A 13,701-nucleotide genomic window follows, 5' to 3' on the forward strand; every position below is an offset into this window, starting at 1 on the left:
CCCATAACTAACTTCTTCCAGCAGCATGGCGAGTAAAAATTTGGATCATCTCGGAGGCAGTTTGGTGATGATGACCGAAGGTTGAGCGAGCAACCTTGTCTACAGGTAGTATAAACAAAATTTCTATTTCAACATTTAAAACCGGTCAGAACTTTAAGGCAGACCTAATATTGTATATATTCAAAGATGTAAACGTAAGCTAGGTTTCTTACTTTGCGAATCCAATGAAGTCTTCGTGGTTAGTGTTCATGTAGGCGAGTTCGCAGTCGATGAGTAGAATCAGCTGTTCCTTGCACATCTGGTCTCGCTGTCTGACGTGGGAGGTTATAATGCGCTCTGTCTCTTCTCGCAGGCGCGGGTATCGCGACATCTGAAAATAATCGGTGAATTTGATCACTCAATAACACAAAAACGTATTTACAAAAATGCATTTTCGAGTCAAGTATGCAGAAACGTTTCCGATTATCAGTTCTATCCATAGGACAAAGTCTTTTCTAATTAAAATATTAAAATTCATGTAGGGTAGGTGCTGTAGTAATTGGACGTTCCAAATCTAATGGTCAAAAATAAATAAATGTAATTCATTTGTAGGATTTAGGTTGTTGAGGGTTGGTTGGAGTTCCTACCCCAGTTAGAGATTGACAGAGAAGACACGAGATTGCTGTTTGATGTTTATTTATTACATGGCGAATAAATAATTAATTATGTCGGACGAGTGTTACGTTGATGATGGGTTGAAGAGACTGCACTTGAACTAGATGCTGGAACTGAGTGAACCGGGCTGGTATGACGTGAACTGAACTTGTTAGGCTGACTAACTGAACGGGCTGACTGACGCTGGCTGCGTCCTGTGGTATCTTTATGGGCGACGTTCCTTTGTAGTTCATTTCTACATGGTAGGGACGATGTGAATGTACTGCAGAACAATGCTCCCGGTTTAACGTGCAATACTATAAGAATTGCATTATAAATATGTATTGGTTTCGATAGAAAATGATGACATTGCATCGTCGGTCATTTGTCTACTTCAGGTGAACTAATTTAACACGTGCGTGTCATCGATTATGGACTATAGACCCTACACATTCATTGACAAGTACATTTACCTTGGACACAAAAAAGATTGGTAAAATTAAATCAATCTCCCAAACTGCCAAGACGAATCGGGTTAAGTTGGAGCGCTTTTGGAAAGCTGAAACACGTTTTCAGAAATAAGGAAATCCTAAACAATCTGAAGGCCAAAGTCTACAACACTCGTGTTATGCCGGTGACAACATACGGTCTTTACGGTCTAAAGAATAAGGAATAAGGAGATAAGACGCCGTACAAAGGCGACTGATATCGCAGAAAGCATGGGAGCACAAAAATGGCAGTGGGTGGGTTATGTGGCGAGACAAGTTGATAGGCGGACCCCCAGAATACTAAATTAGAGATCCTACGAAAATAAAAGGAAAGTAGGGAGACCACTGAGGAGATGGACTGACGACATCGTCGAACTCTTGGGCCATGGATTGAAACAGAGTGCCGTTGACAGAAAAACATAAAAAAAATTGGAAGAGGAATCCTGCAGTGGAGAGAAATGGGCTGATAAGAAGAAGATTCGTTTTAAAAAAAATAATCATAGAATGGTTTATCTCCGTATAAGCGAGTCTATTAGGTTATTAATCTAAGGTAATAACTCAATTTTGTCATATTTGGAGTTACCGTAGTTTACCTCTAGCATACAGTTACATTCTTGTACATTTAATATATTATACTATTACGTCCATTTTCTTCTATAATACGCATAATGTGTATCGCCCTTAAAAATGCCCACTGGGCATACATATATATAAATCATTTTTACAAACAATATTTTAAACGCGTCCATTTCCAGGTAGAGAAAAAATACAGGGCCGCGTGCGTCATTATGTGAGGGTTTTATTGTATATTATTTTATAAAACACAATAAAGGAGCAGTTACCCGGTCGGTGCACATCCTGACAACGTTGGAGAGTTCCTGTACGACCAGGTCAACACACTTCAAGGAGGGTTCCTTCAAACGGCTAATCTGCTTCTTCACGATGGCCTCGAAGGCCAGGTCGGGAGTGAACAAACCAACCTGGAATGACACAAAATACAACTTATTCACTACTCGAATGAAGCCCCACCAGCAGAGGGAAAACAGTCTTAATGGCTTGACGGAGATGATGAATCCGCTGTAGCGCCATTGATGATGATGATTTCACATAAAACATTATATTTTTTCTTTTCTATATGAACACCTCACTGGGCATAACCCGTGTTGAGGCATTCATTTACATTATTTTTTATAGTAAATATATTGTGTATAAATTATTAATGTGCAAACTATTGTTTTTTAACTACTTATTTTAAAAGAATTTCTGTATAATATAGTGCTACCTATCTATGTTCATTTAAAAATACAAATGATACCTTTTTTCCTGTATCACGTAAAATTACTCGAATATCAAAAGTAATACACAAGTTTATCTGACATCTTAATCAAAGTAAAATAATAATAATCAGAAATTTTAGGCGGGAAACATGCGTTTAGTAATAACAAACAAAACTAAAAAGAAGCGGATATATTCCTTGGTACCTACACTCTACACTACGCACACAGATGCGTTTCTACTATCATCTCCCAGGGAACAGCCAAATGTGAACCAAGTGTTTTTACAGTTATTTACTAGGAAAAAGACAATAGATCCTGTTTACTGCACACTAAAATAAAGCAGGGACGAGTTTGAGTTTAAGTATCGTCTATTGTCTTGTTAACCTTAATAATAAGTTAAGGAATGGTATCTTTGTTTAGTTTTTTATATTTTACTTTTTGTGCTGTTACATGTTCACTTAATTGCCATACTTACTAGTTCTTTGCTCAATGTATTATTATTGCGTTTCTTAAAATTATTTTTTATTATTAACTTTTTAAATCATTCTTATGTCGTTGAAATTCCATTTGTCGATGCGTTTTGAAGCTGCAAGACTTTTTGTGATGTTAGCTATTATATTATTTTTATCATATTATGTAAATGTTATCAAATATCTAAATTTAGTAAATGGGGTCTAGAATTTCAAACGTCCATACGCTCAGTAGCTGCGAGACTTGTTGTTATCTAAATTCTAATTTTATAAATTTGCTTTTTATTTTGTTTTTAAAATATCACTTAAACTCTAAACTTCATTGTCAAATAAAAAATTTGAAAATAAAAATGAAAATAGGGGCTAGATTTCTTATTGTCCATGCGCTCTGTAGCTGCAAGACGTTCTGTTATCTAGCTCATATATATCATAATTGGAGACGAGGAACTAGAATCCCAACCGTCCATGCGCTTTGTAGCAGCAATACGTGTTGGGATATTTATTTATTGTACAGCGCCCTTGGGGTGATTTTCACAAAAATGGCGCTATATAAATTATCCAAACATTATTATTTGTGAGTGGGTGTTATATTGGGCGAATTCTCTGAATGTTTCCTGAATGTACAGGAGTTTTGTACAGTTGTTTATTTTGTATGTTATTTTCCTTTCACAAATGTAAATGCCATGGAATACACGCTCATAACATGCCTAACGTGTCATTCCGTCTATATTATATATTTAGTTATATTATAAAAAGGTGTTTGAATGTCCTCACCCTGACACCGTGAATATTCCTAATGGCAAAGGCGATCTCTCTGCGCAGTTCCTTTTCATCAAACTCCATCTTGACAATCTCGAAGGGGAATCTCTCGTGGAAGAGCCGGTTGATCTTGGCTCCACCGCTGAGCTCGTTGGTGTTGATGAGGGCGGATCCCGAACCCTCGATTGTGCGCTCGAAATCCGACTGCAACTGCTGGATCATTCTGGAAGAGAGAAGGTATAGTTATTAAAACTTACTGAAAAACTGGGTATATCCCCCGAGAGCCCTCATTATTTATAGACAGGAGACAATTATTTGTAGACCTAACACAATGCTTAGATCTACTCAGGTTTCAGTGATGTTGAGAGGTTATATACCTTTTTCTCTTACACCACTTCACATTACATACATTGATATTGTTAATTTTAATCAATTTTTTCTACTGAAATTTGTATTACTGAGAAAATCGCTTTACTGAAATTTTATCAACTACCTTTGGTTTAAAATCTTATCCTTATATTGCTTTTTAAATATTACCTATACCTGTTATTCTTTCTTTTTTCTCTGCTGCATTGACATGTTTTTATACTTTTAAACTACATTTAATTACTTATATTGTATATGTATATAAAATCAATATATTGCTGCTCTTACTATGTGTCATTAATTTTGAATATGTTTTTAAATTGACTTAAATTTATTTTCTTATTTAAAGATTCTTTAAAGATTCGTCTCATCGTTTCTTTGAATCCCTTAAAATATGTATGTGTATTTTATGTTTCTCCTTTTTAAAAAATGTTATTATTATTTTATTTTATTTTTACATCTGAGCATGTTTTTCATTCTTTATTTTAATTCTTAACTTTTAATTACTTTTACGAATTTTCTTAATTTTTTTACTTTAATTTTAATTTTCAAACAAAAAAGTTGTTTAAAAATTTATGTTTTTTTTTCCTTCTCTTTTTTGTACTTTAATTAATAACCTTACTTATAATTACTTTATAATATGGAAACTTCGCTGGTCTATTAGATTTAAGTCTAACTGTGTAAAATATAAAACTTTGTAACTGTACTGTATGTTTCCTAAATAAAAGAAAATAAAAATAAAAAATAAAATAAATAAAAATACAGTCAGGAAGCCCAAAAATTTCCTGAGAAGACTTTTAAATTTATTAATGTAAAAAATTGTACACATATGAAGGCATTGGAAGCAAAGATAGCAACCTCCAAATTTTTTTTTGTTATGATGTCATTCTGTAGTTCATAAACTTTATTTTTATAAAAATCATGAGTTGAGTTCCAAATGTAGTTTAAAATCATACTTCTGATGGTTTGAAAATAGTGTTAAGCAAACATAGCAATATCCATCAGCCATTTTATTCGACCAATGACAGGCTTGAGATTTAAATTTTCAAAATGGCTGTGCCATACAAATATTATTAAAGTTTTTTTAATTCTTGTTTCTATTAAAGCGAATTTATTAGTATCTTAAAGTTTAAGTTCAGTGAAAATAACATTTCTAACATGAAAACTCTCTTTGGCATAAGTGTAGCAGTTTTTGTTATTTTTCTCAAACACACTCAAATGGGAGTTTGCTATCTTTGCTTCCAATGCCCTCATATTATGGTAACTTTAAACTATATTTTAACATTTTTTATTCGTAAAAATAATAATTTTGAAAGCTGCTATAGCTGATCTCCAGGCGTTCAAAAAAATCGAAAAGTTCCTCTCAAAAAAGGCGCCTTGCGCCGACCACGATATCTAAAATAAAACACCAAACGGACTTCGTTCCAGTAATGTATAATTTTGTAATTAATCAAAGGAATAAGCAAAATATTTTTTTTCAACAAAATGGCGGCTCTCAAAAAAAAACCATTTTTCGCCAAAATTTTGGCCTTAAATTGTTTATAAAAAAATTATATTTATCGGTGAGAAAAATCTTCGATAAAAAGCTAGTGTTAAAATTTGAGAACGATCGGTTCAGCTGTTTCTGAGAAATCTTGGCCATCGACTTTAAAAACACAGTTTTGAGAAAAACGCGTTTAAAGTTTCAAAAGCACTTTACATAGAGTAAAAAGCTTTTTTTGAGCACGGTAATGATCGGAGCATTAAATTGTACGGCAAAGTTTCCTGAAAATGTACAAAAAAATATTTTAATAAAAACTTTGAAGGACGTCACTGGTGTGTGATTCAACCAATGATAAGAGTTATGGAAGATTTCCGGTTTGCTTGCCGTCAATGGACCGATGGGCAGAACTGATCGAGAATGAGCGGAAGATAACCTCTGACGTCACACGTGGAATTATTTCAGAAACACAAAACTTTGAAAAAAAAATACTGCGGAAAAAAATAAAAACTGAAAAAACACATTTTTAGCTTTGTTTAACAGTCTAATATATTTTTTTTAAAAACCACTGAACTTCATCATTAGCTCTTCCGTAAAATTGCTACAATGTTGCTTGGTAACTTTTTCCTTTCCAGCGTCGATATTCAGAACAACAAAAAAAATCCAAGCAAGTTAAACGTCTTAACAAATAAATATATCAAAACAAAATATAAAGCAGACAACTTGAACAGTTTCTTACACAACCAAAATAAATCAATAAAAACGCTGTTCTTGTAGTGATATCAGTCAGGTGACATACTACAGTAATATTAATAACGTGATGTACTCACTGCAACATGGCCTTGGTCTTGATGGAGGGGTCGTTGGGCTTGAAGAACTTATACTGCTCCACGTCCTTCTCCAGCATGAGCAGCTGCTTCTGCAGCTTGTCCCGGAGGCCGGGCAGAGTGTCCCGGATGTGGTTGGTGAGCTGCTGGTTGAGCACGCGCTGCAGGTACGGCGTGCCGAGGCGCTCCGCCAGGTGGCGATACGCCGGGTGGCTAGAGACACAAATAACGAGATACTGTAGAAGGAACATGCCTGTACACAGAAAAATTCCAACTATCCGTTTTGATGTGACTACTAGATTAGCCATAAACCCTTCTGTGGTCGTATTTTGCTATAACAAGCTTAAATTACATTACTGTTTTTATCAATTAAACTACTACTACCATCACGCCATTTCCCCATAGGGGTAGGCAGAGAGAATGGACCGCCACACACGTCTATCCTGGCATACATTCCTAGCTTCTTCCACATTCATACATCTTGTCATACATGCCCTTTGGTTCTGTCTGCTTTTGAGGTGACCAGACTTAAGATTTTGGTTTATCTGATCATGCAACGTCTTCCTCGGTCGTCCTTGTCTCACGTTGCTGTTCATTTTCGCCATATATACTTGTCTTACCATTCTTTTGTCGTCCATTCGTTCTACGTGACCAAGCCATCTCAGAGACCCTTTCTTAATCTTATCAATTATACTTGGCTCAGATTTACACTCTCGCCTGATTTCATCATTCGTAACCCTGTCATACATTGATTTCCCACACATTTGTCTAAGAGATCGCATTTCAACCACGTTCACTCGGCTTTCATCCTTCCTCTGCCAGTTCCATGTTTCACTTCCATACATAGGTGTTGGGACTAAAACTCCGCTGTGCACTGCCAGTTTAGCTTCGATTGACATATTTTTATTAAAAATTACTGTGCTTAGTGCTCCGTTCATTTTGTTGCCCGCATTCACTCTTCTTTCAACATCTTTTTCTACTCTTCCATCTCTTGAAAACATGCTTCCCAGATATACAAATTCTTCTACTTGCTCGAGACATTCGTTGTTTACATTTATTATGCAGTCAGTAACCTCACTATTCCTTTCAAATACCATCACTTTTGACTTACTTTCGTACATCGCCAATTCGCTCTCCAGGCATACATCATACATTCTAGAGACTATTTGCTGCAAATCAGCCTTGCTGCTTGCTAACAGAACTGCATCATCAGCATACAACAAGCATAAAGAAAAAAAATATTTATTTTATTTATTATGGTTCACAGACAATAAACAATACATACGACATTGGTATAATAGTCACAATTTGTTGTTTAGATATCATCATCATTCCCTTTCCGCACCTAATGGTTCATAGGGTACTGCAATTAGTATACCAATCGCAGCATATCCTCATCATTTTGTTTTGTTACATGAAGGTAAGATGATCAGTCTCATGCTTCAGGTACCAGTTCAGGGACTATGAAATATTCCAGTGTGAAAACACCCTTTTTAAATAAATATTTCATATCAACCATGTCGGGGATCGAACCCGAGACCTCTTGCGTGGTAGACAAGCGCGCTGACTGTTACACCACGAGGCCGACAAATATTTAAACAAGTGTAATTTTAAATGAATGAATAAATAAAAAATAAATAAATGATAATTAATACAATGTAATTGAAATGCACAGTACTAATTTATTGGAGAAAATATCTACATACACTTATTGATAAAAAATAAAGATAGCGCATTTAGTTAAAATTTAATATAACCTTTTTTTAAATCAACATCCTGTAGACTTTCAATGCGTCTGTGCGAGTTTTTCAAACGCGCCAGCTTTAGTTAAACAACCAGTGCCTCGCGAAATGATCTGACGCTATAGGTGTAGAACCAATGCTAGAAATGATGGCATTATTTACCTCAAGAAGAACTTTCTCTCCGCAGCCATGGCGGCGTTGATGTCCTTCCTCCCGTCAATATCCTTCTGGGAGCGGTTCACCACCCCGATGTACCCACGGCGCAGGGGAAGCAGTTTGTTTTCCAGCACGTCGCGAGCGTCCGTACCCTCGTCCATGAGATCCAACTTGGTGATGACGCCGATCGTGCGGAGACCTACGCGAAAATCATTGCGTTGTAATAATTTTTGTTAATTTAACCTCAATCCTAAATAAAAATTTTAGATTACCGATGAAAAACACAATCTCAAAACTCATTGTGCAAGTTTAAAATTGTAAAATGAGTTCCCCGAAGAAATAAAAAGTCTTAGCACATACGCCGACACTTTTTTTGTGTCACAGAGACAAAACTAGCAGTTTACAGAGAAGTTCTAGTGCCAACTCTAATGTATGGGAGCGAAGTATGGAATTGGAAAAATAATGATGAAAGTAGGAAAAATAATAACAACATGTAGTTTGCTATACGCGTTACTTTGTTGCAAGACGTTGCTGTGCGTCTTCATACTTTGTCGAAAGTCACTCGAGAATCTGTTGCCAGTTGTCATTTCGTACTTGTTGCTGTAGATTGCAGAATGGGGCAAAAGAATTTCGAGTTTTTTGACACCTGTTTGGCAGTAGTGCGCGTCAAATTACGCTACTATAATGTATTCTGGTGAAGTATTAGAAAAATAAATAATTATTCCACAGTTTCATGTTTTACCTTGAGGATCCACCTCCTTGGCCAGCTTGAGGGCGTCAGAGTTGGCCAGATCGGTGTTGGCCGGGGTGACGGCGAGGATGAGGCAGGCGTCCCGCTTGATGAACTGGAATATCATGGCCTTGATCTGGTTCTCAATATCGACGGGCTGGTCCCCGATGGGCACCTTCGTCAGACCCGGCAAGTCAATCAGGGTCAGATTCAGCACTAGAAATGACGAACGGAGAAACTGAATTTGATATTTTGATCACAAGGCCGATAGTAACGAACGATTTTAAATCAGACTCCCGATAAAAACTGCACGATAAGTAAAAAGCTCACCGTTCGGAGAATACACCCTCAGGTTGATGGGGACATTAGAAATGCCCTTGTTACCCCCGGTGATGCGGTCAGTTTCTCCTTCGATCTCCTGCCGCACCTCATTAAAATCCACAAACTTCTTCCCTTTGCAGTGGAGAAATTCCGCATATTCTGAAAGAAACAAACGTAATGTTTATTTATTTATTTCAAACTGGGTGAACGTTCGCTACAAGTAAACTGGTGGTGGCTTCTGGCTAAAGGCAATATCTCTGTTCTAGTTTCGGCCAAAACTGAAACTTATTTTTAAATCTTTGTTTTATGAAATCTTTTTATTGACACAACCGACTAGTTTTGACAACTTATAAGAATGCAAATATATTATTCTTGATGACACACTTGCCATTTACACCTTTTGTAAATATAAAAAGATTTTAAGACTGTTTAGATTAAATGTTACATAAACTTATTAATGCCAATGCTTAAATAAACCTGTTGATTAGCTTTAAAAAAATAAATAAACTACCGATAGAAGACGATGATGATTTGTTAGATTTCATTGCATAAAACGGGTCTCGTTCGCAACTCAGTTAATCAGATCATTTCACAAGGTGGGACCAATCAGAAAGGTCGCGATCTTTCTACAATTTGTAACTAGGCATATTTACAGTCTATCACTCGATACCGAGATATTGAACTCTTTAATTTAATCAGTATTGATATATTAAAACTAGCTTGGTACTAGAATACATTATATTCATGTCTTCCAATATTTCCACTGTCCAGTTGACTGACTATACACTTAGTAATAATATTGACATTTGGCAAATTTTTTGATGAGGAACATTAGCCCTACGGGAACTTAGATACGACAAATGATTTCTTGAGTACGGTAAAAATTGGAACATTAAATTGTACGGCAAAGTTTCTTGAAAATATACAAAAAAAATAATAAAAATGTACTACATTGAACGACGTTGCTGGTTCATACGAATCAGCCGATGATAAGAGAGCTGAGAAAGATATCTGGTTTGCTTACCGTAAGCGGACTAATCGGCAGAATTGACAGAGAATAAGCGGAAGAGAACCTCTGATGACACGGGCGGAGTTATTTCAGAAATACAAAACTTTAGAAAATCATAGAGATGATAATACGATATATGATAATATAATACGATATACATATATTTAAAATTTGTTAGGTGATTTGCGAATTGGGAGAAATTGTGCAGACACCTCATGTGTTCTTTAACAGGAATATCACAATTTCTTTATGTTCTTCCAACGCAAACAAGGACAAGAATTACATTTTAATTGGTAAACACCTGAATTATTCAACTTTTATTTTCAAGCATAATATGTATAACTAGTTGTACAAATTTTATTTGGTGGGAGTGGAAGCGGAAGAGAGGTGTTTATAATTGAATTTGATTCGGTGATTGTTTAAAAGAAGAAAACATGTTATCAAAGAAATCAAGACTGGTATGTTTGTTGGCAGACCTAAGAATGAAAACTATAGTTAGTTCTATGGTTATCGGTATGAAAGAGTAAGTTTTGTCTGAGGCGAGTACGTCCTATAAGCAGTTGCCCTGGCCTCGAAGTAGCGCAGGACCGAGATGTTTTCGCTGTAGTGACCGCCAACGTCAGGGGGACCTGACAAGGCCCCGCAAGAAGAAGTAAAATGTTTGACCACACATTAAATATTAATAAATTGCGTGTATAATAGTTTATCAAGCTTGCGCAGGAAGTTGTTCATATTTGCTTGCCCTCCTAATTCAGTTATTTACATTCAAACTAATTCAGTTTGACTCACAAATAATGATTCACAACACAGACATAATAAGTCAGGTCATTAATCCTATTCTCTGAAACTAAAACGGCGGTCAATTTGATACTGAGAAATAGTTCCTAGTCATTTTTTTTTCTCCTTTGTTTGCCCGATTTTCTTTATTACACACATGTCTGTCTAAATCTTCAGAACTCCTATGGCGGAGCCACCCACCCGAAATAAAAATACACTACAGCTTCCATAGAGGGAATTGAAAAAAACGCAATAACTTCCCTTTTTGACAGAAAATTATAGCATTAACATTTTCAACCCGGGTGTTCATTCAAACATCCACAAACTTTAAGAATTTTTTGATCTCGTACCTGCCGAAATTCAAATAAGACAAGTTTATTTTTTAATTACTGGAACCCCAATGTCTCTATATTTTTTTTACATGCTGATAATCAGCATTACACAGAAAAGTTCATTTTAAACTGGGACAGCTGGCTTCATGCTGGTTTGTTTGTTTTGGAGCGAATTCCTGTCGTCCTGATAAATGATAATGTGTAAGGCAAGTTGTACACATATTTCAGTAAAATTAAGTCAATTTGATTGAATAAACATATATTGTAAGATAATTAGACATTTAAAATTAATTTTGTCAGTTGATGATCAGTTTGAGATCCATTGTTTATAAAAAAATAATATAAAATAATTTCTACATTTAAAATTTTCAATATTTCCTTAAAATTTTGTTTTTTTTTTCATTTACCCATATCTAGTATATAGTTTTAGATCTTAATCTTAATAGGTACATTTAATTTTAGTAGACACATACATATTTTATGTTTTTTTACATTTAAATTTGTTATATTGGTTCATTTTCATTTTACTTTATTAGATTTTTTCATGTTGTTTTAGTTGCATTTATGAGCACCCACCTTTCTAAAAGCATTAAAACCATAGTCAATGTATGTTTGTTTATATTCTTTAATATCACTGTTATTTTTTCCTCTCTTTTTTTATGCTTTTTAATTATTGTAACTATTTTATCTTGTTTCGGCTGAGGTTTTATTTAAGTCTAAACTAATGTCTGAGCACCCGGTGACAACTATTTATCGGGACAATAAGGAAATATCATCTTTTTTATTTATTTTTATTTGATTTATTTGGGATTTTTACAGCTATTACATAAAAAATAAGTAGAAATATATTAACAATATTAGAGCCAATCAAAAAAAATCCACTCTTAATCTAATAATACGTAATATTTAAGAAAAGTGTTTATGTAAGTAAATGTGTGAGACGTTTGTATTCATGTGTTTGTAAGTAAATGTGTGTATGGAAAATGAATAAGGGAGAGTGTGCATGTGCTTGTGTGAATGGATGAGGGAGAGGGTGCGTGTGTGTAGGTCCGTTAGTATATAAAAAAATGAAAACTTGTAATTATGTTGAAAAGGGTAAACATTTTTAAAGTAATAAGTGTGGATCTATGAAATACTGATGAATGAAAAAATATTTTTTTGCTACCTAATTGGTAGAATGAATTTTTTTTTCAATTTGTAATTTTTAATTCCTGCAAAAACCGTCATTGCAATTGGCCACACCCCTTACATGTCACGATTCATGTTAATTTTGAACTTTGTTCCTAACCGTTTACATTTTTATAGAACATCGTCACGAATCTTGATATTTAATACTGTTGTTTAATATTTTATGATGTAAAATAATATCGTTATATAACATATGTAATTTTTTGAATTAAGAAAATTCAGTCATACGGCCTTTTTACCGACGATATTAGAAAAAAATATTGTATTGCATTATCGGTGTTTAGTTCAAATTACACTGTTAGAGTTTAAGCCAAATGCACGTGAGTTGAGTACATAATTAGTTAGTGCGATAGCGAGGAATGGGGAAAATGTCAATGACTTCAGAGTATTTAGTGAACATTGAATGAGATAGTGCCAGGAAGTACAGCGACTAGCGGCCCCACTGATAACAACTGATTTGTAATTATTGTATATTCACGCCACTGACGGCGCCGGTGCATTTCCTTGCATTTTGTCAACTTGTATATTAAGTTCAACTTCTAACTTGAAACATCTAGATTTAGGTTCCGCAGTGCAGATGAGGAAACACCTATACGCATTCTATGTGAACTGTTATCAGTATTATTATTAATAATACATTATAGTCCTTAAAATATAGCTTGATTAGAATGACATTTGTCAGAAAAAGTGACGACATAACTTTGTAGTAACGTCTGAGGAGTTATTTATATTGACACACGAAAAATCATTCGTATCTGGCGTGTTGATTTATTATTTAATACAATGCTTGACACATAAATCAACATAAATATATAAAATCAGCTTTTAAAACTAAAATAAACCTAATTATCAATGACGTTCTTACAAGGTTACATCATTTTGCAAAAACGTTAAGAGATGGGACAAATTGATCAATGTAAATTGATCGAATAAAAAAATAATTCATTTGATGTTGTCCATGAAAAAAGTATGAATGTCTTATTTTTTGGTGAATTTGTGGTCTTAAACACACTATAGAAGGCTTGTTTTTGTGTTTATATATCAATTTTCGGAAACAGAGTTTCATGTTTGCATGAAAAAACTGATAAAATCGATTTGATCGGTACATGAACAGTGATCAGTAATTTCCCATCACTATTGCCATTA

General features: G+C 34.7%; 1 protein-coding gene across 12 annotated transcripts in view; it reads right to left on the reverse strand.

Annotated features, from left to right (window-relative positions):
- The window catches only part of shi (dynamin-1 shibire), a 70,220-nt gene that overhangs the window by 47,758 nt on the left and 8,761 nt on the right, over positions 1–13,701 (reverse strand). For all 12 annotated transcript variants that reach the window (XM_088227812.1, XM_088227786.1, XM_088227756.1 and 9 more), the window contains exons 3-9: positions 9,259–9,408; positions 8,941–9,144; positions 8,205–8,397; positions 6,304–6,513; positions 3,643–3,850; positions 1,964–2,101; positions 213–370 (exon numbers count right to left, since the gene is read on the reverse strand). In XM_088227812.1, coding sequence (XP_088083938.1) covers positions 213–370; positions 1,964–2,101; positions 3,643–3,850; positions 6,304–6,513; positions 8,205–8,397; positions 8,941–9,144; positions 9,259–9,408 — 1,261 coding nt within the window. The remainder of the gene's footprint in view (positions 1–212; positions 371–1,963; positions 2,102–3,642; positions 3,851–6,303; positions 6,514–8,204; positions 8,398–8,940; positions 9,145–9,258; positions 9,409–13,701) is intronic.

The sequence above is a fragment of the Micrasema longulum genome, unplaced genomic scaffold (assembly GCF_059751315.1).
Source record: "Micrasema longulum isolate JH-2025_06_02 unplaced genomic scaffold, ASM5975131v1 h1tg000044l, whole genome shotgun sequence".
Lineage (NCBI taxonomy): Eukaryota > Metazoa > Arthropoda > Insecta > Trichoptera > Brachycentridae > Micrasema > Micrasema longulum.